The sequence below is a fragment of the Xenopus tropicalis genome, chromosome 8, assembly GCF_000004195.4.
Source record: "Xenopus tropicalis strain Nigerian chromosome 8, UCB_Xtro_10.0, whole genome shotgun sequence".
Lineage (NCBI taxonomy): Eukaryota > Metazoa > Chordata > Amphibia > Anura > Pipidae > Xenopus > Xenopus tropicalis.
In genome coordinates, this window is record NC_030684.2 from 82,889,984 (window position 1) to 82,908,630 (window position 18,647).

At 41.3% G+C, this 18,647-nt stretch overlaps 2 protein-coding genes across 2 annotated transcripts; one reads left to right on the plus strand and one right to left on the minus strand.

Annotated features, from left to right (window-relative positions):
• The first annotated feature begins 252 nt into the window (after positions 1–252).
• On the plus strand, positions 253–14,400 carry noxred1 (NADP-dependent oxidoreductase domain containing 1). Its single transcript, NM_001079266.1, is given in 7 exon segments — positions 253–355; positions 4,741–4,914; positions 5,359–5,549; positions 5,831–6,011; positions 6,740–6,897; positions 9,575–9,782; positions 10,123–14,400. Coding segments are annotated over 6 exon segments (1,035 nt in total). The 5' UTR covers positions 253–355; positions 4,741–4,747; the 3' UTR covers positions 10,253–14,400.
• samd15 (sterile alpha motif domain containing 15) lies at positions 14,070–18,427 on the minus strand. Its single transcript, XM_002938868.5, has 3 exons — positions 18,210–18,427; positions 16,817–16,915; positions 14,070–15,064 (listed from the first exon to the last, which is right to left on the minus strand). The coding sequence occupies exons 1-3, from the start codon at positions 18,333–18,335 to the stop codon at positions 14,891–14,893; spliced, it is 399 nt and encodes a 132-aa protein (XP_002938914.2). The 5' UTR covers positions 18,336–18,427; the 3' UTR covers positions 14,070–14,890.
• Positions 18,428–18,647: the final 220 nt, after the last annotated feature.

Consider the following 18,647-nt stretch of genomic DNA (forward strand, 5'->3'; position numbering starts at 1 on the left):
AAATTCTTTTTAATATACAAATGTCTGAATATGACGCACAAAAATCATTTGACGAAATAAACGCTCCTAAAAGCAGGGTCCCTGAAGCGCAGTTCATTAGGCGCACAGCAGGTGGCGCACAGCAGCGCGGATGTTTCGCAGCGCAGACTTGTGTGTGTCAGGCTAGGCAGCCAATGTTTTGGCAGTAAAGGAGTTACTATAGTAACCGAAGTGGCTTCCAAGTAAAATAACTTATGTGATTCAGAATAGGTTTGCGCTCGTCAGTAGAATCGCTTCACAAGTGCTTGCTGGAAGCGCTATCGTCCAGAAAAAGAGGATACGTAGCTAGAAGTGGGGAGAGGCCCCACAGAGCGGGGTGAGTGACGGGTTTCTCATACAGAACAAAGTTGCTAGTAGCATCTGAAAACCTGGGTATTCCAAGTAAGACTTGCTGGCTGAGTTTTTGTGGCGCTACTCTATAACTATAGGAAAGAGTTAGAACAGATGCCTGAGAACTTGATATCTGCTCCTAAAAGCAATTCAGTTCTGCGCAGTCAGTTTAATAAAACACTCATATAATTTTCCATGGGATGTCCGTGGAATTTAGGGGGCGGGGTGCTTGGCAGCTATTATATTGGGACTTTATGGGGCTGAAAACGTTGGTTGATGGCACCTTACAGCAGCCCCTCTGGCATTTGGCAGAACATACAGATTGTTAGTTGAGTTGGCTTGCAGTGCTGCACAGTTCCCTGTTACTTGGTATACTTCATCAGCTGGGCTAAACTCCAATCTCGGAAGCCCCAAATTTGCTGTTTCTCTTACGTTTCAAGAGGACATGGACGCTGGAGGGTTTCTGGGAGAAAAAATGCTAAAAGAACAGAAATCTTGACTGCTCTCCCAATGGACTGACCCATCTCTGTTACCACTGTCTTCAACTACCCTTAATGGTAAGAACCCATGGAGCAGTTAAAGGAACAGTAACACCAAAAAATGAAAGTGTATAAAAGTAACTAAAATATAATGTGCTGCTGCCCCGCACTGGTAAAAGTTTTGTGTTTACTTCAGAAAGTCTACTATAATTTATATAAATAAGCTGCTGTGTAGTATGGGGGCAGCCATTCAAAGGAGAAAAGGCACAGGCACATAGCAGATAACAGATAAAACACTATTGTATTCTACAGAACTTATCTGTTATCTGCTATGTAACCTGTGCCTTTTCTCCTTTTTCCAGCTTGAATGGCTGCCCCCATGGCTACACAGCAGCTTATTATATAAATTATAGTAGTGTTACTGTAGCAAACACACCAGTTTTACCAGTGCAGGGCAACAGTGCATTAAATTTTTATTACTTTAAAGCTCTTTCATTTTTTGGTGTTACTGTTCCTTTAAGTCGCCTGCATTAGACCTCTGCTATCGCAGGCAACAAACCGCTCCCAAAAGCCTCTCCACCGGCAACAAAAGGAGTTGCCGGTGGAAATCCCTTCGCATTGCTTTGGTAATCCGGGTTCTTACCCTAAGGGCAGGGGTACATGGGGAGGTTAGTCGGGCCGCAACAAATCTTCATTGTTGCAGGCGACTAATCTCCCCACAATGCCATCCCACCGGCTAGAATGTAAAGTTTCCTCTCAAGGCAATTTTCGGGCGATTGCAGGACATCGCAGCGATGCGTATGCCATCCCACTGGCCATTTACATTCTAGCCGGTGGGATGGCATTGCGGGGAGATTAGTAGCCTACGACAGCAAAGATTTGTTGCAGCCTGACTAATCTCCCCGTGTTCCCCTGCCCTAAGGGTTAAGACACACTGAGCTACTAGTAGCAGCTATTTTTTCATGGCTACTAAACTCTAGAGAGTAACTTGCCATAGACAGTACTGAGAGTTGCCTGTACTAAAACACACATAGAGACAGTTATCAGTAAAAGATCAGCATTGTCTATTTTAGTAGCCACAAGAAGTAGCTGCTACTAGTAGCGCTGTGTGTCTTCAACCTAAGGGCTGTGGCACACGGGGAGATTAGTCGCCCACAACAAATCTCCCTTGTCGCGGGTGACTAATCTCCCCGAAATGCCATCCCACTGGCGAAAATGTAAATCGTCAGTGGGATGGCATACGTGGCGCCGCGATTTCCTGGAAACCGCAGAAGTTTCCTCTCAAGGTGATTTCAAGGAAATTGTGGATTTACATACTCGCCGGTGGGATGGTATTTCAGGGAGATTAGTCGCCCGTGACAAGGGAGATTTGTCGCGGGCGACTAGTCTCTCCGTCAGCCACAGCCCTAAAGGAGACATATTGTGTGATAAACAAGACTGTGCCATTGCATTACACTCCTCTAAATAAAAAAAGAACATGCTTAAAGGAGAATGTAAGTCAAAAAAAGCATACTGCCCAATAGTCCTCCTATAGTTTAGTAAAAACGCCACACTTTTGGCTCACCTAATCAAATATTTACTCAGTCACACTTAATTCACATTTTCTAGAACAGGCAGCCATCTCTAAAAAGGTATTCTCCCTTCCTTTCCCTCCTTGCTTCATACTGCACATGTGTTTCATTCCCTCCCCCCTCCCTCTGGCAGATCCACTTCTGATTGGCTGGTGGGCATGTGTAGCTCAGAACAGGAGACAGGATCAAGTTACACACATGCTCAGAGAATAGGAAGGCTGCCGCTGGCAGCCTACAGGAAGGGGAGAGAGATTTCAGTGATGTCACTGTAGTCTTCACACTGCTGTAGGCTGCCAGCACCATATCTCAGAGAAGCAAGCAGGGATCTGGGAATTTAGATATGCAGTAAGTACTTAAAAAGAATGCCTTTAGACTTACTTTTAATTTATATTAACCTTTCCTTTTCCTTTAAGGAACTAATGCCTGATTATTGCCTATATAATCAGGCATGGTATTAAAAGAAATTGTTGGGATATGGGTTTTCCAGGAAAGAATGCATCCCATTAGTGCCCACTACCATGTGAAGGAGCAGGAAAAAGGAAAAGTCATATCATATGGAGATTTTTCTTTTGTGGACTATAACATGCAGTGGTCATATTTACCAACAATAGCAGGGGGATCACCTCCACACACTAGGGCGTTGTCCATTGATTCCTACTGCCATGTTACAGTCCAGGAAAAGAAAAACAAATAAGAGGGGTTTGATCTATGCACATTACTTTCCCCCTGTTTTATCAGTAATTTATTCTGTGAAAGTGCATACATTTTCAAAAATGGTGGTTTTTAGTTACAAGTTTATGACCAGCCTATGAAATATAGGACCAGCATATGGTTTATGTTGATGGGGTATGGTGGCTTGGCAGTTTTATGACCTTGTACATTATTTAAAAACCCTTATTTTACAAATTGCACTTTCAAGAAATAAGTTACTAATTAAACATTGTACTAGGGAATGTGCATTGAATAATTACTTCTTTTGTATGATTGTGGTTTCCAACAACACAAATATATGGCAAGTTAATTTAAGTACTAGATACTGTCTTAAAAAAAGCAAGTGAGTCAGTCAGTGAGAATTATTTGATTTAATATAATAGTAGTGGAAATAGCATTTGAAACCTTTCTGCATAATGGGTTTTCTGATAATAGACATACTTTAGTTAGATGTAGCACCACACTTAAGGTGGCCATACACGCACCGATATTATCGTACAAAACCTCGTTTCGTACGATAATCGGTGGGTGTATGGTATGTCGGCGAGTCGACCGATATCTCAGGAAGCTGCTGATATCCATAGAAGGCGCCTGACCAAAATTCTCCCTTCAGCGCTGAATCGGCAGAAGGAGGTAGAAATCCTATTGTTTCTACCTCCTTACCTGCCGATTCAGCCCTGAATGGTGTGTGGCGGATCTTAAGATGTTTCGTGCGACCGATGGTCGTACGAAACATCGTCAGATCGCCACGTGTATGGCCACCTTAAAGCTGGCCATACACGTTCAGATTTTAGTCTTCCGCCAAATGTTCAGATATTGGTCATAATTTTAAATACAACGATCTGAAACTAACATTCAGACTGAAATTGTAGGCTTAAGCTCTTAAAATACAAATCGGAGGATGTTCTGAACATGAAATAGTTGGCAGACACCATTCATGTGAAAGTGACCAATCATGTAGGTCACTAAAGTATATTGTCCGATACACAATACATACGTAAATTTTACTGTTAGCCAAACCAAAATTTTCTAACCTGCCCAATTGACCAAATGACCATGGTATGAAAATTATTGGGACGATAATTTGGAGCCCACACAGGGTCTGAAAATTGTACAAAGCTAGGTTTTGTACGATTTTATTGGTATGTGTATGGCCAGCTTAAGCAGAAAATGTGACAATGTGTCACTATTAGTTGAGGTGCAAATACTGGAAGAACCTCACCTTGCATGGGGGTCAATATCCCCCCATGCAAGGTGAGGTTCTTCCAGTATTTGCACCTGATACCCGCTTGGTTAAGTTAACAGAGGGTTGAGCTCCCCAATACTGCTATTGCTATACTATTAGTTTAGGTGTTGAGATTTGGTATTGTATGTTTAGGGTGGTGGTAAAAGGATAAACATAAGTTAAAAAAATAAAAATGACATTGGCACCCATTTGTGCACCTACAACAGCTGTGTAGTTTCTGTCCCAAAGCTACATACCCCCTGCCTTACTGTGTATTAAGTAGACTTGAGAGCCTTTGCAGTGAAGCTATGGCTGTCACTGTCCAAACTGGTATGCTAAGCCCTAAAATGATTTTTTGAATTTTAGATTTCACCTTTTCTTTCAGGCAAGGAATGCTTGGCATCACAGATCTTACAGCTGGCCTGAATTCATTGCAGTTTGAAGCTGGAGTGGAACACAAACATGAAAGTCTCCTGCCTCTAGTGGGACGGAGCCATATTTTGATGCTGAATGCCTGTGCTCACTGCATATACTTCTGTAGGCTTCTTCTCTCCTGTCGGTGAGCACTGCAGCATTTTATTGAATCTCTTATGTCACTAAAACTAACCAAGATTTACTTTAGTAGTACTGTAATAAAGAGACAGGAGGAGTTAAAAGCAGGGCCCTTAGCAGTGCTGGCCATGTCAAGTATAAGGTAGGTACCAAGTGTGCCCACTGTTGTGTCCTAGGCTTGTTTTTCTTCTGCCTACCCCTAGTTCGGCCCTGGAAAATATTTATAAAATCAATAAAAAAATGAAGACCAGTTGGACAGAGACTGGTCTCTATATCTGTGGCACAACCTTTAGAATGAAAACGTGATGCACATAATGCAATAGTGATTTTATTTTACTCATATAATCTGCTTTGTTTAGAGAAGTGGCAGAATCAATATCAGGCAGTGAGTATGCCTGAGGTCCAGCACATCCTTCAAGTAGAAAAACATTGGTATATGCTTTTTCCACAGACAGAAAGAAGCAGGCACAGGCAACCCTTTTGCTGCACACAGGATCCCTTTGGCATCTCGCTGTGAAAGGCTGCGAGTGAGCATCATTGGTGGGGGCAATTTAGGAAAGCAGATAGCTCACTGTCTGATAGACCTTGGTGTGATCCGGGCAGAAGATATCCGTATCTCCACGCGCCGACCAGAAACCTTGCGTGAGTACAATCTACCATTAGCAGCATGTGAATACAATACAAAAGTCTTGATCTAACCATGCCACAACCTTTCAAAACCAAAATTCGGTCACCCCCCCTAAAGCCCTAAGCACCAGCCCTCGGGTGCCTATATATAAATGCGGCCCATAGGAAACACTGTCCACTGTGTTTTCCTTAGTAATTGAGGCACAGCTCCATTTGCTGGATCAAGGTTGCATAAGTAATTCCTTGTAGCTTGTGGGGAGATGCTGATCACCTCACTACTATTGTTTCTCTTTTAGAGGATCTGCAAGAGCTGGGTGTACACTGTGCCTATGATAATGCTGCTCTTGCCACTTGGTCCCAAGTTATCTTCCTGTGCTGTCTGCCATCCCAGCTGCCTAGCATATGCACAGAAATCAGGGATCATCTGAAGAAAGCCTGTATTGTGTACAGTCTGGTCTCTGGTGTTCCACTGTCAAGGTATTAAATGAAGGCTTGTAGGAAACTGCTTATTACCAGTGGTTCTCCGAACATGTAGTCCTACTGTTTTAGCATAATGTATATCTGGATGTTGGAATGTTGTTTTCATTATGTACAATTTTGAATTTAGGTGTACAACCTGTATTAATGGATATTTATATAATATAACTTAGCACACCTTAGTAAATTTAGCACACCATAGTACAGGTATAGTATCCATTATCCAGAAAACTGTTATCCAAAAAGTTCTGAATTATAGGAAGTCCTTCTTCCATAGACAACATTATAAGTAAATAAATCTATTTTTTTTATTTTTTTCCTTGTAATAATAAGTACCTTGTACTTGATCCTAAGATATTATTAATCCTTATTGGAAGCAATGCATTACTGAGAGCTTGCAACACAACCTCAGGGGTTGTTCCTTTGTATGATAATATTGGGCTCCAGTAAAATTCTTTGTTGGACAATGAGTAGTATAAGTCTGTCAGTGTTTAAATAATTAATTTTTTGTAAGCTAGACATGAAGATGATCCTTTTGCCTAAAACAAATCACCGAGATATTTATTTATTATTTGTATTGTATTTGAGCCTTCTATGACTGTTTTTTAGATTATCTACAAAGGTACTAAAGTCATATTTGTCCTACCATGTATAATAATATGTACAGCCCTGCATGTTATATGCAATTGGTTTTAACCCTTGACTTGTTATGGATTTGTTTGTTTGAGGTTAAAGCAGCTGCTATCTCACAGCAGTATAATAAGGCCAGATTACAAATATGAGGCTAAGGATGGGGCACTGGTTCATGGCAAGAAGAGAACAATCACTGCAAATTTAAAAGATTTATCCGTTGTAAAGTCCACAAGTATAGGAATCTTCCAGAAAGGTAATAAGTGCTCTTTTCTAATGCAGAAAATGTTGTGCCATTTTATGCTTAAAAAACTTACCCTGAAGACACATACCAACATATCACAGCACTCTCTTGCAGGAAACATAGAAATCCCAGCCACCTTTCATACATATGCAGCCATCAAAATAACACACTCAGTACAGCTTCCTTGGAGACAAGGCATAGCCACCTTGGCGACACAGCAGTAGTACAAGTTGATCCAGGGTCTGGTCCAATTGCCATCTTGGAGTCCCGAAGGAATTTTCCCCCTTTGTGGCAGATTAGAGAGGCTTCAGATGGTTTTTTTTTTGCCTTCCTCTGGATCAGCTAGCAGTTAGGCAGGTTATATATAGGCATTAAGGTTGAACTTGATGGGTGTGTGTATTTTTTCAACCTAACCTACTATGTTACTATGTCAGTTTATGTCTCTGTCCAAACTGTTTGTGAGTGCAATTTAATATAATGATAGGCAAGTGATGGAAGGCACTTGTAGAAATCAGTACTGGGATAAACTGGCCCCTGCATTATTCACACCTCAGATTTAGGCTGTCAGTCCCTTTATTATTCACACATGTAAGCCCATTCTTCTTCCCACTTATAAGCCCCTTCATTGTTCACACTTGTAAGGCCCTACATTGTTCACACCTCAGATCTGTTACTTGTGTAGTCATGATATATTTCCCTGTCTCCTTCCCTGCACTCTGCCTATGTGTGCCTGCCATACACTGCTTGTGTGTGCCATACTCTGCTTGCCCTTTTCTCCCTGTGTGTGCCATACTCTGCCCACCCAGTCAGTACTGTTCCCCTACCCTTACACAGTCACTTATTACATATGATGATCCATTAACCATTAACCTTTTGCTACCCCCAAATCTGTTCCTGACCTACAGCTTCTATGCTATTGTTTAACAAGTTGTACATAACTTACAGTGGCAAACTGCTATGTAAATAGTTGGGAATTACACCCAGCACTCACTGTGTATTGTGTTGCTAGTCTGGTACCTTAGTGCAGATATACCGTATATACTTGAGTATAAGCAGAGTTTTTTTCAGCACAAAAAATGTGCTGAAAAACTCAGCCTCGGCTTATACTCGAGTCGATATACGCTGTGCTGACATTCGTCTCTCCCGTGTCTGCCCGCAGACACGGGCGGATGCGGGCAGACACGGGGGAGACGTGAATAATACTAAATGACAAGTGGGTCTCTGGATCAATATGGATCTGTATGCTACGCTTAAGCATTTTGTACATGGATATGACAGGGTTCTTGAGAATATATTTTCAAATTCATATTGGTAATGCAATCATAGATGCAAACATAGCATGAAATAATAATCTATAACAACCTATTTTGCAAGGTAAAAAAATATTTGTCACCTATTGGCTTTTTTACATGCAGAGCTTACAAGCTGGGGGCCAGTGGGCTAGATGTGACTTTCCAAACATGGCCTCCAACATGTGCAAGATATCCATATACTTCATTGTATATACCCCAAAATATGTGAAATAGTATATAGTTGACAGCATTAAGACGAATGCTAGCACAGGATATATCGGAAGTGTAAGGACCAAGGGGATATATAATGGTTATAAGTGTTTTTGGCTATAGTGCCCCTTACTCCAGTGTTTGTGTATATGTACCTTGCTACTCTATATATATATATATATATATATATATATATATGCCCTGCTGCATTGTGGTATATGTACCTTGCTACTCTATATATATATATATATGCCCTGCTGCATTGTGGTATATGTACCTTGCTACTCTATATATATATGCCCTGCTGCATTGTGGTATATGTACCTTGCTACTCTATATATATATATATGCCCTGCTGCATTGTGGTATATGTACCTTGCTACTCTGTATATATATGCCCAGCTGCTCAGTCTCCATGGTATATATATGCCCTGCTGCCCTATTACTGGGGTATATTTGCCTTGCTTTGATGGCTACAGGAAGTTTATATTAATAAAGCATCTAAGATTCTGATACTTAGTATGGCAGCTGCAAGGCAGGAGGGTCAAGGGGTCCTCCATCCACCTTTCCCTAATCTGCAGCTGCCAACATTATATATTTATGAAGAGTTCACAGGGGTCACACTGAGTGTCCTATATTAATTATTTGATTATTGAAACTTAGCAATGGCTGCTGCATTTCCCACCCTAGGCTTATACTCGAGTCAATAAGTTTTTCCAGTTTTCTTAGGTAAAATTAGGTACCTTTGCTTATATTCGGATTGGCTTATACTCGAGTATATACGGTAACTACTTTTTTGCTGGGGCATGACAGTGTCAAATGTGTGTTTTACCCATCAATCTAAATAAACAAAGGAGATCCTCTTTCTTTTCATTATCAGAACAGGCAGTGTTGGCTCCCCATCTCACCTCATCTTTTTGCACACTGTCTCCACATATGGGGTGCAAAGCCAAAGCTGTGTTTATCTGATGGGAAATTTATCATGTTTTTTCTTCTATAGTGCTAGTGCCAAACCCTGGATAAACTGTAGTGACCACTGCAAAATATGACTCTCTAATTTAACTCTCTTCTTTCACAAGAACCCAACATAATTTATACACAGTGATGTACTATACTATGTTATCACATTTCTTCAACTCAGATTTTACCCTGCTGTGTTTTGATCTTGTTATTTTCCTTTTGTTCAGAGGGTATCTGTGTGCTGAACAGGTTTATAGAAACAAGCATGTATGCAGCTTTGAACATGTGCTCACTGCAAGGACTCTCCAGCAAGGAGGCACTGACTCTCCTGAATGCCTTAATCCCTCAGACACAGCCATTGGACTTAGCTTCCTCCCTTCTGACTCCAGAAGCCTTTGTCAGTTCAGAGTTTATATCTTCTCTCTCAGATGAGAGGTAAATTGAGAGTTACCCTCTTTTGATGTAAATATAAACAATATATCAGCTGTTTCCATGAGTGATAGTTACAGTTCTCATTAGTTCAATTCCATGTAAGGTTTGTATAGTAAAACACATCAAAATTAAATAATGAAATAAAACTGTTTAATCTTGTGTTATGCTGCCATATAGTTTACTGTCCTTTGAATTTCCATAAGTGTGCATTAAAAACATTTTCTGAAAAATACTCCTGCTTCTAATCCACATTGTGTGAAGTATTATCTTTTCAGCCTTTTACTATACAGTATATGCACTACTAGTGTTATTTGATATATTAACCTTTATTATTTCTCTGCAGCCCGTTTCCATGGTTTGATCTGTGCACAGTTCAGAGTAAGGAGACTCCATTCAGTGAGTACCTAGCAAGATCCTTGTGGCTCCGAACAGGCTTGGAAGAGTTGTACTTGGCTGCCTTTAAAACTCCCTGAAGTGTATACATCCAGCTGAATCTTCTGAGTCGCGTAATTGCACCAAAATATCTACTGCATTTTGAGTGTTTTACCGGCTGAGTCAGACCGGGACACCAATGTGTCATGGGCGTTTACTGTTCCTAGTTAACCTGTATTAACACGAAAACTTTATTTTATATGGGGGATATAGTTCCATATGTTACAGAATATCTAGGCTTAAATTATTCTGTAATTGACTGCTGAACCTTTCAATATGGAAGTTCCACTCCCAACTGTGTTTCCTATCCATAACTTGTCTACTTCTTCACATCTACAGCCCAGGAAGATTATCAGACAAAGGAATGAAATAGCATCATCTTTCTGGGAGAAGGAGTAAGGGGAGTCAATAGATAGTTTAGGAAGTATGTTCCAATGGGGTTGTGAGTGACTGGGTAGTTTTGGGAGACTCAGGAAGAGGAAGCAACTGACAGAATGAGCCGCAAAGCCATGGTGATTTCAAACCCCCTTTAAGGAGAGGAACTCTCTTCCAAATGAAGGGAGGCCTAGGGGCACATTTACTAATCCACGAACGTCTGAAAAGCGTCCGAATGCGTTTTTTTCGTAATGATCGGTATTTTGCGATTTTTTTTTTATTGTCGCAAATTTTTCGAGCTCAATTCGAAAAAGTCGCGACAATTCGCGAAAGTCGTAATGGCTATGAAAAAGTCGCAACAATTCACGAAAGTCATAATGGCTATGAAAAAGTTGCGTCAATTCACGTTATTTTTATGGCTATGAAAAAGTCGCGACAATTCGCGCAAGTCGTAACGGCTACGAAAAAGTCACGATGGTGACGAAAAAATTGCAAAAAATCCTAAAAAAACGCAAAATGTTCGTTTCCAATCCGATTTTTTCCCATTCGGGATTCGGATTCGTGGATTAGTAAATCAGCCCCCTAGAGATGAACATCCCTCCCACTAAGGCTCTTACAGAACCATGGGCCCTACTAGATCTGTGCAACCTGAAGGAACAATAACATCACTGTAGGACACTCTAGGTAAATCCCACCTGCTGGTAAACTTATGTCTTCAAATGGCACCAATATCTTGTGCTAATTACTGATTAATATTACTAGAAAATCCTATCCCTGACTTTAAAATTCTCGTGCCTGATAAATATGGTTTATGGGTCAGGAAGGGCTGTTACACAAGGGTCCACCAGAGTGGATAGACTGCAGAGGACAGCACAGGCAGACAGTTTGCTGGTGGAACATCTCTACCCTAAGCTGTTTACAGCCCAGATAACATAGTTGTTGTGGATTAGCTCTTGCTCTCCCATTAACAATGCAAATTAATTTTGAAAAAAACCCTCTGCTAATTAAGTCTTCTTGGATTCTCCTGCTTATCTATAAATGTGGCCTCAGTTCCTTGACTCTGTTCCCTGACTCTGTATCCTAAACTGTTTACTGTCTTTCCCACTGCTGGCAATACATAAAACACAAACAAGCAAATAGCAACGGCACTCAAGAGCTACATACGGGCCTTGCCCTTAAAAAAATCCTTTATTGCGGAAATGCTTTATTGCTTGTTTGGAATCTGTGGGGAGGGTGCCGATCCCTCTCTAGCATTGTGCACCGAGCGGTGAGTTTTCGTTGGAGGGCTGAGGGAGTGCGGGTTTGGATTCGTTGCTTGCAAATAAATAAAACACAAGCAGAGCCTGGAAAAGTTAGAAAAAAATGAATGGTCTGTGCTCCAAAAAGGGTAAAAAGCAGGGCCCACTAAGGTCAGGGCCTACCAGCAAAAGTCCCGGTAAGCCTGCCAGGCCAGTCGGACACTGCTCACGATGTTTTTTCTGACATTGTAGAGGGGCTGTTTTTATACGAGCTGGAAGAAATTTAGTGTGGGAGACAACATTACCATGTACTATAACACTTAAGAAGCTTAAAGGGATTCTGTCAGGGGAAACATGTTTTTTTCCCAAAATGCATCAGTTAATAGTGCTCATCTAGCACAATCCTGCACTGAAATCTGTTTTTCATTTTGAAATTTGTTATGGGGCTAGACATACGCTTAGTTTGCCAGGTGCCCTTAGTCATGTGACTTTTGGTCTGATAAACTTGTCACTGCATTGCAAATTGGAGTGATATTACAACAAGATAGCAGCTTCCTGACACGTGCTGCTAAAAATGCAAAGTTTGTTGTATTTGCATGGGCCATAACATGCCATAAAAATTTGTATTCACAACCCATAACATTTTTTCAGTTAGTACACAAGAAGTTGTGGAAAATAAGATGCTAGAAAGTGCAAACTTTGAGACGATTTTCAGTAACTGTATAAAAAAAATAGTTATAAATTTGAAATTCTGCAGAAAAGTCTAGTTTCCTAAACTATATAGTTTTCTAGAGTTAATTACAGGCAGTGTGTTAAGTTAGCAGGGGACAAAGTGTAAGACCATTTGTAAACTGATCAAACAGATACTTGATAATGGCTGTATTTTTGTAGCAAGAAGGGCCCCTACTCTGGCCAGTTTCCCAGGGAGTTTATCCATCAGAGAGAAAGTGAAGCAACCCAGCATCATATGAAAGGAACCTATAAATGAGGTGTTGCATCACATCAGAACATCCACGTATCTAAAGAGTTCAGAAGCTCTGTAACAGGGAGGATTTATGAAATGCTGGGATTTCATAATATACCATCTTACTGCACAAAGTGTAACATCCAAATGCACTATACACGAACACATCCTACTCCATTAGAACACATACTGAAAGCACCCTGGTTTTTAAACATCCAAATGTAATTAGAGTGATGGAAGTATGAAATACAGGTAATTGAAATGATACTCCCCCCTAACTGCGGTGATAGCAGAATTACTAGCTTGAGACAAGACAGCTGAAGGGATTGAATTCTGTTTTAAAATATGTATAGTGATAAGATCTCCCTTTCCTTTTAAAATGTGATTTATTGCTTGTGTATCACCACACCAATAGGTTTTTCATCAATTTGCCAATACATCCTATCCTAGGCACATGAATAGAGAATTGGTAAATTTATAAGAGAAAGGCAGTATGGTTGCTTATTAAATTAAATGTTTTTCATGTTTAAAGTAATGGATAAAAAATGGCATGCAGTACTAAAGTATCTAGTAGAATTAAGTCTAAAACAACTGGACTTTTTCAGAATTTTTTCTTGAAAATGTTTCACCACTCATCCGAGTGGTTTCTTCAGTTCCAATGACTGGTAGGGAATTCCTGGCATTTAAAGGAGAAGAAAAGGCTAGTAAAAAGTTAATCTCAAGCTGCAGGCATACCTTCAGTTGTCTCAATAGTGCCCTTAAGTCTCCCCATATTTCTCCCGTTCAGAAGATCAGAAGCCAAACAGAAAGAAAAAACGCTGAGCTGTGTAAAGAAGGTTCCCATAATGCCTCGCTCCTGCGCAGACACCCAGAACAAGTGTACATGCTCAGTTAGTTAGACTATGAGGCAGCTTCCTGCTGATTGGCTCAGATCCACATTCCTAAGGGGGGGAGTGAGTTCTTAGCATTCTTGAGGGAGGGGGGAGCAGCAGAGAAGAGAGAGCTGAAAGCAGTGTGTCTCTGGCAGAGGAAAACAGACACAAATAATCGTTTTACAGAGAACTCTGTGCAGTGTTTCTGTGAGTGCTTATGGCTGTATTTACATAAACCTTTCTGATAAAGCTTACTTAGTTTTTACCTTTCCTTCTCCTTTAAACCCTTGAGGGTAGTACAGTCACAGCCATCCAATCATAATACTAGATACTGTATATCATGACCTGGATGAATGAGAATCTTCATAGACAGTACCAAAGTAGTAACAAAACTGCAAAGAGCCTTACAAAGGAAACAGTAATATATGTATTTAACTTTGTAAGTTACAAGTATGATACATATGGATAATGATTGCACTTTGTGGCAAACCCCAAGTTATAATTTTATTTGCATCACTTACATTGTGCCTTCATTATAAAGGAGTGGAGAGAAAAAGATAATTTATATAAATGCTTACACTTGAAGAGCATTTAATGGCTAAAAGATTGTGTTAACTCTGAGAAAGGGCCGTTTAATTTTCTGCTTTGTAACTTCCTGTTTAAGGATTTTAAATTTGTAAATGTAGTGTGTTTCATTATTGCCTATGACGACATGTATAAAATGTGTGATTTTATCATTACTCCTGCTGGATCAGTGACAGTTCCTTTGTCCGGTGTGCAGAAGCCTCAATTGGAAGTGTGGATTCTCCCTAAGCTACTGGTCTAGGGCCCATTATTATGAATGTCTGAGGGTTCATACACCCAGGTCCCTGTGACCACAATTTGTCTTTGCTTTTCTAAAGGCGGCCATACACATACACACCTGCAACCATTGGTCTCAGGAAAGATCATTTGTACCCTCCACTGACATTCAGGGCTCTTTTGGGCTGTAACATCATTAACTATTATAACTCATTAATCCCACTGTAAGTCTACCAGTCAGGGATTAAGGAAACAAGGTTGGGCCCCTAAGAGTTCCTTTCTGATAAACTTTGGCACAGTCGCAATCAATAAAACTCTAAAGTATATTTAGGCTTTGCTTGAACAATACCTGTTTAATCCACACAATGAAGTTTGGCAAATTAGATAAAGTATTAATCATTTAAATTTTGGCCTTATATTGCATTGACTCTACAGTCCCTGCTGCTTGATGAATTGACTGTAAGTTAGAGATTCAGTATTCAATCCAGTCTGCGATTTCTTTTCCAGAAATAGCCCCATGTTGTCTCTGTGGGGCAGGGAGACACTGCGGGTCCATAGGGGTTCAGTGATGTTAAGCAGATCTCTAATGAGCCTGGAAATTTCCTGTAAAGGACAGAAATGTCAGCAAGGGGTTGTTTGGACCAATAAAAGTTGCTGATAGACAGTCATCAGTTTACCAGCCAATGTACTGGGCCTTCTGATAAGCCTATCAAATTGATATCTGGCCAAAACGTGTTGATCGGCCAGTTTGAAAATCCCTTAGCATTGCCTGTCAGATTAGCTTGTTGATGCAGTCCCTGTCATTTTGTACCAATCATCTGGTTGAGGCCTAAACAATCGTATCAACCTGATATTGCCCACCTCAAGGTAGGCTTATCTGGAACATATCTGCTTGTTTGGCAAGGTCACCAAATGAGCAGATCTTTCAATGTATGGCAACCTATACACAGTTTTAGGCTATGTGGGCACCTGCATCTTTTGGCCATCCCTGACTGAGTTCAGCAGGGCTGAATTCATTTAAGAATTTCTCCCATGAATATCCTTCAGGGTTGGTTGAATAGTCTTATAACATTACTGGGTGCAAATCTAATCCAATGGCTGATGCAAGCATATAAAGCTTATTTATGTATGCAGCACTTTATAAACCCCCAAAAAATAAATGCCAGGAAAGAGAACACACAGTCTGTAGGAGCACAAGATAGCCCCTAGAGCTTACACAGTAGGTTTAGGTAGATGCAACATAAATCAACATTAGGAATAGTATGAACATGTTGGTATATAGATGGAAGGCAGATTTCTAGTGCTGAGTCTACAATGTAAGTATATTTGATTGGAAGGGAGCCCCCGGTGTGGGCAGCCATGTTGGGGCACACGCATGTGCATTATGAGTGCCGCAAGTCGCTCATTATGCGCATGTGTGTGATGTAGGAGGGTAATTTACATTCACCGCAGGTATGTCAGGCGCATGTGCATAGTAAGCGAGTGGGGGAGATCACCACTTGCATATGCACATTAATCAACATGGCTGCCTGCACCGGGAGCTCCCTCCCAGTGTGGGTAGCCCAGCATTGATGGGGGGGTTTATTTAAAAAAACAAACAAAAACTATTGTTTCCCCCAACTGGATTGCAGGGGCTATTAGTCCGCACCTCTGGTCAGAGAAAAAAATAGGGGTGATAGGTGCCCTTTAAGTGATACTGAGTGATACTAAGTTCCTAAACCTGAATGTCCCTTCTCAATCTATCAGTTAGAATTTTTACCACTACCAGACCACTGCCATGCAAATACGGCAGCAACCTCATAGAGGAACGTGGGGCAAATACTTTCTACGGAAAAATTCTAAAAAGCATGGAAAGACAATGTTAGGATGGATGTATTATCTAGTATGTCGGAAGTAGCAACACCTTCACAATCTTTGGAACAAAAATATTCTTTCTGGTTTCATTGATAGTTATGTGAACACAAAGCCAAATCTAGCATACAGGAGCAACTCCCCTATTTCACTACCAAAGTTTTGAAAGTAAAAGTTAGCAAGGTACTAGTATAAATAAATTTAAAGCAACTGGACTTGTTTGGTAATACCATGACCTGGATGAATGAAAATCTTTATAGACATTAGCAAGGTACTGTATCTCAGTACACTGGGCAAGTGACAGAGGTACATGATCCACCACCAGCTTGTACTATCAGTGCTTTGCATTCCTATAAGAGGGAAGCAGGCCTTAACAACTTTATTTTGGTTACAGGAGTGAAGATACTCTGACAACTGCTGTGGTCAATTCTTTGTGTTGGTAACAGAGATATGAAATGATAGCAGAGGAAACTGCCAATAAAAACTGAATGTGCAATAAAGTACCTTCATATGCTGGAAGTCCGTGACTCCAATCTGAGGTAGGGTGGAGCAGTTGACATGGATAAGCTTTCTGCCACTGATATAGTTTTGGGTAAAGCAGGCCTGTAAAATAAAACTCTCTATTAACTCACTCCTAAAAGTCTTGCTGGACAGGTGCTAGCTCAGTACTCATTTAGGATGTTAAGCTGATGCCACACGAGGCGTAGGGCTGATATTTTCGGCAAGCAGAAAAACGCTTGGCGAAAATTCAGCCCTACGCCTGCTACTTGTGCCTGCACCCGAATGAATGGAATACGCTCGGGTGCAGGCACAAGTAGCAGGCGTAGGGCTGAATTTTCGTCAAGCGTTTTTCTGCTTGCCGAAAATATCAGCCCTACGCCTCGTGTGGCATCAGCCTTAAGCAATAAAAGGCACCAAGTTTGCCCAGGAACAGTAACCCAGGTAGAATTTATTGATCACCTGTTTAAAAGCAAACATCTTATTGATTGCTATGGGTTACTGCTCCTGATTCTGTACACACTTGTCTTATATATGATTTTACGTATGGGCAGGGTTGGACTGGAGTGTGCAGGGGCTCCCACATACCCCCGCCCCTTCCCCGAGCATGTATATCTCATACTTAACTAGGAGCAATTGGGAAGGGTGGGGGTGCAGGAGCGCTGGCAGGGATAGGGTCTGGGTAGCTGGGACCCACCGGGCATTTTCCTGCTGTTCTGCCAGTCCAACCCTGCATATTGGGTGCATCAATCACTGGTATTCTCCAATATGGACAGGATCCTTCCAAAATAATGCACAACCTTCTACCTTCTTCTTAGAAAGGGGCTTAGCTTAGCTATGCAGAAAGCCTGCTGGGGCCCAAGAGGTTTAGGGAGCCCAATGATGCACTGACTGACAAGTAGTTCCAGCATGTTTATGAGAAATGTCTGTCTAGGTGAGCTAAAAAAATAATTTTTCTGTGGGACCCATATCTTTTAGTTACACCGCCTGAAAAAGATACCAACCTTATATTTATATACTTTGTTTCAGAATGAGATAGTGGACAGACAGGTGAATGGGTACTTGTAGTAATACACTATGCATATATTATTTACATGTCAAACTTCTGTGAGGATGGCATTTGCCCCCGATGAGTATTTCACTGGCCGAGCTGAGAAAATGCCGCTGCACGCCAAAACCAAATAGCCCCAGAGAGATGCGCAGCAGTCCCCTCAGTGTGTCTGGCTCATACGCACCACTACACTCTCACACACAATAAGGGATCCAGCACATTTAGGTTTTGAGGTAACACGTCTTGTCGGTACCCGTTAGACAACAAAAAGTTTACTTCTAGTTATTTATGATTCGCAATCAGGTTAAATATTGACTGAAGGACTCAATTCCTAGCATTTATAGTCACCTCATATTGAGGGAAGCCCTTGAACCGGAGCCAGCCACCAACCTCCCGGCAGCTCCAGCGCAAGCAGTCAGGGCCCCGCTGTTCTATTTCCCCTCTTCCAGCCATAGTGACGCCGTACGTTTCCATGGTTACAGAGCTTATCCGCCCAACAGTTGTTCCGTTGCATTCGAGCTCTGCGCAGAAGGGCTGCGTATCGGCGCTCGCTTAGCTTCCTTACGTCATGGGGGGAGGCACTGACAAGAAAAAAATCCCGCGGGTTTTCAAACTTTTCTCCACGAAACTTGTATAACTAGCCCAAGTACAGCGGCTGTAAGCCAATTGTGACTGAAGAAGGCTGTGGGTGGTGCAGAACTAGAGATGTTATTAATTTGTCAATAAAGGGACCGTTCCAAGCTTAATTGCTATGGAACATATTGTCACCACAGGCCTGGCTTGCTG

Coding starts and splice junctions, on each gene's coding strand:
- samd15 (XM_002938868.5), bottom strand. CDS start 18,335: ATGGAAACGTACGGCGTCACTATGGCTGGAAGAGGGGAAATAGAACAG. Junction 16,916..18,209: donor AGGGCTTCCCTCAATATGAG/GTGACTATAAAT, acceptor TTTATTTTACAG/GCCTGCTTTACCCAAAACTA. Junction 15,065..16,816: donor CGGACTTCCAGCATATGAAG/GTACTTTATTGC, acceptor TGTCCTTTACAG/GAAATTTCCAGGCTCATTAG.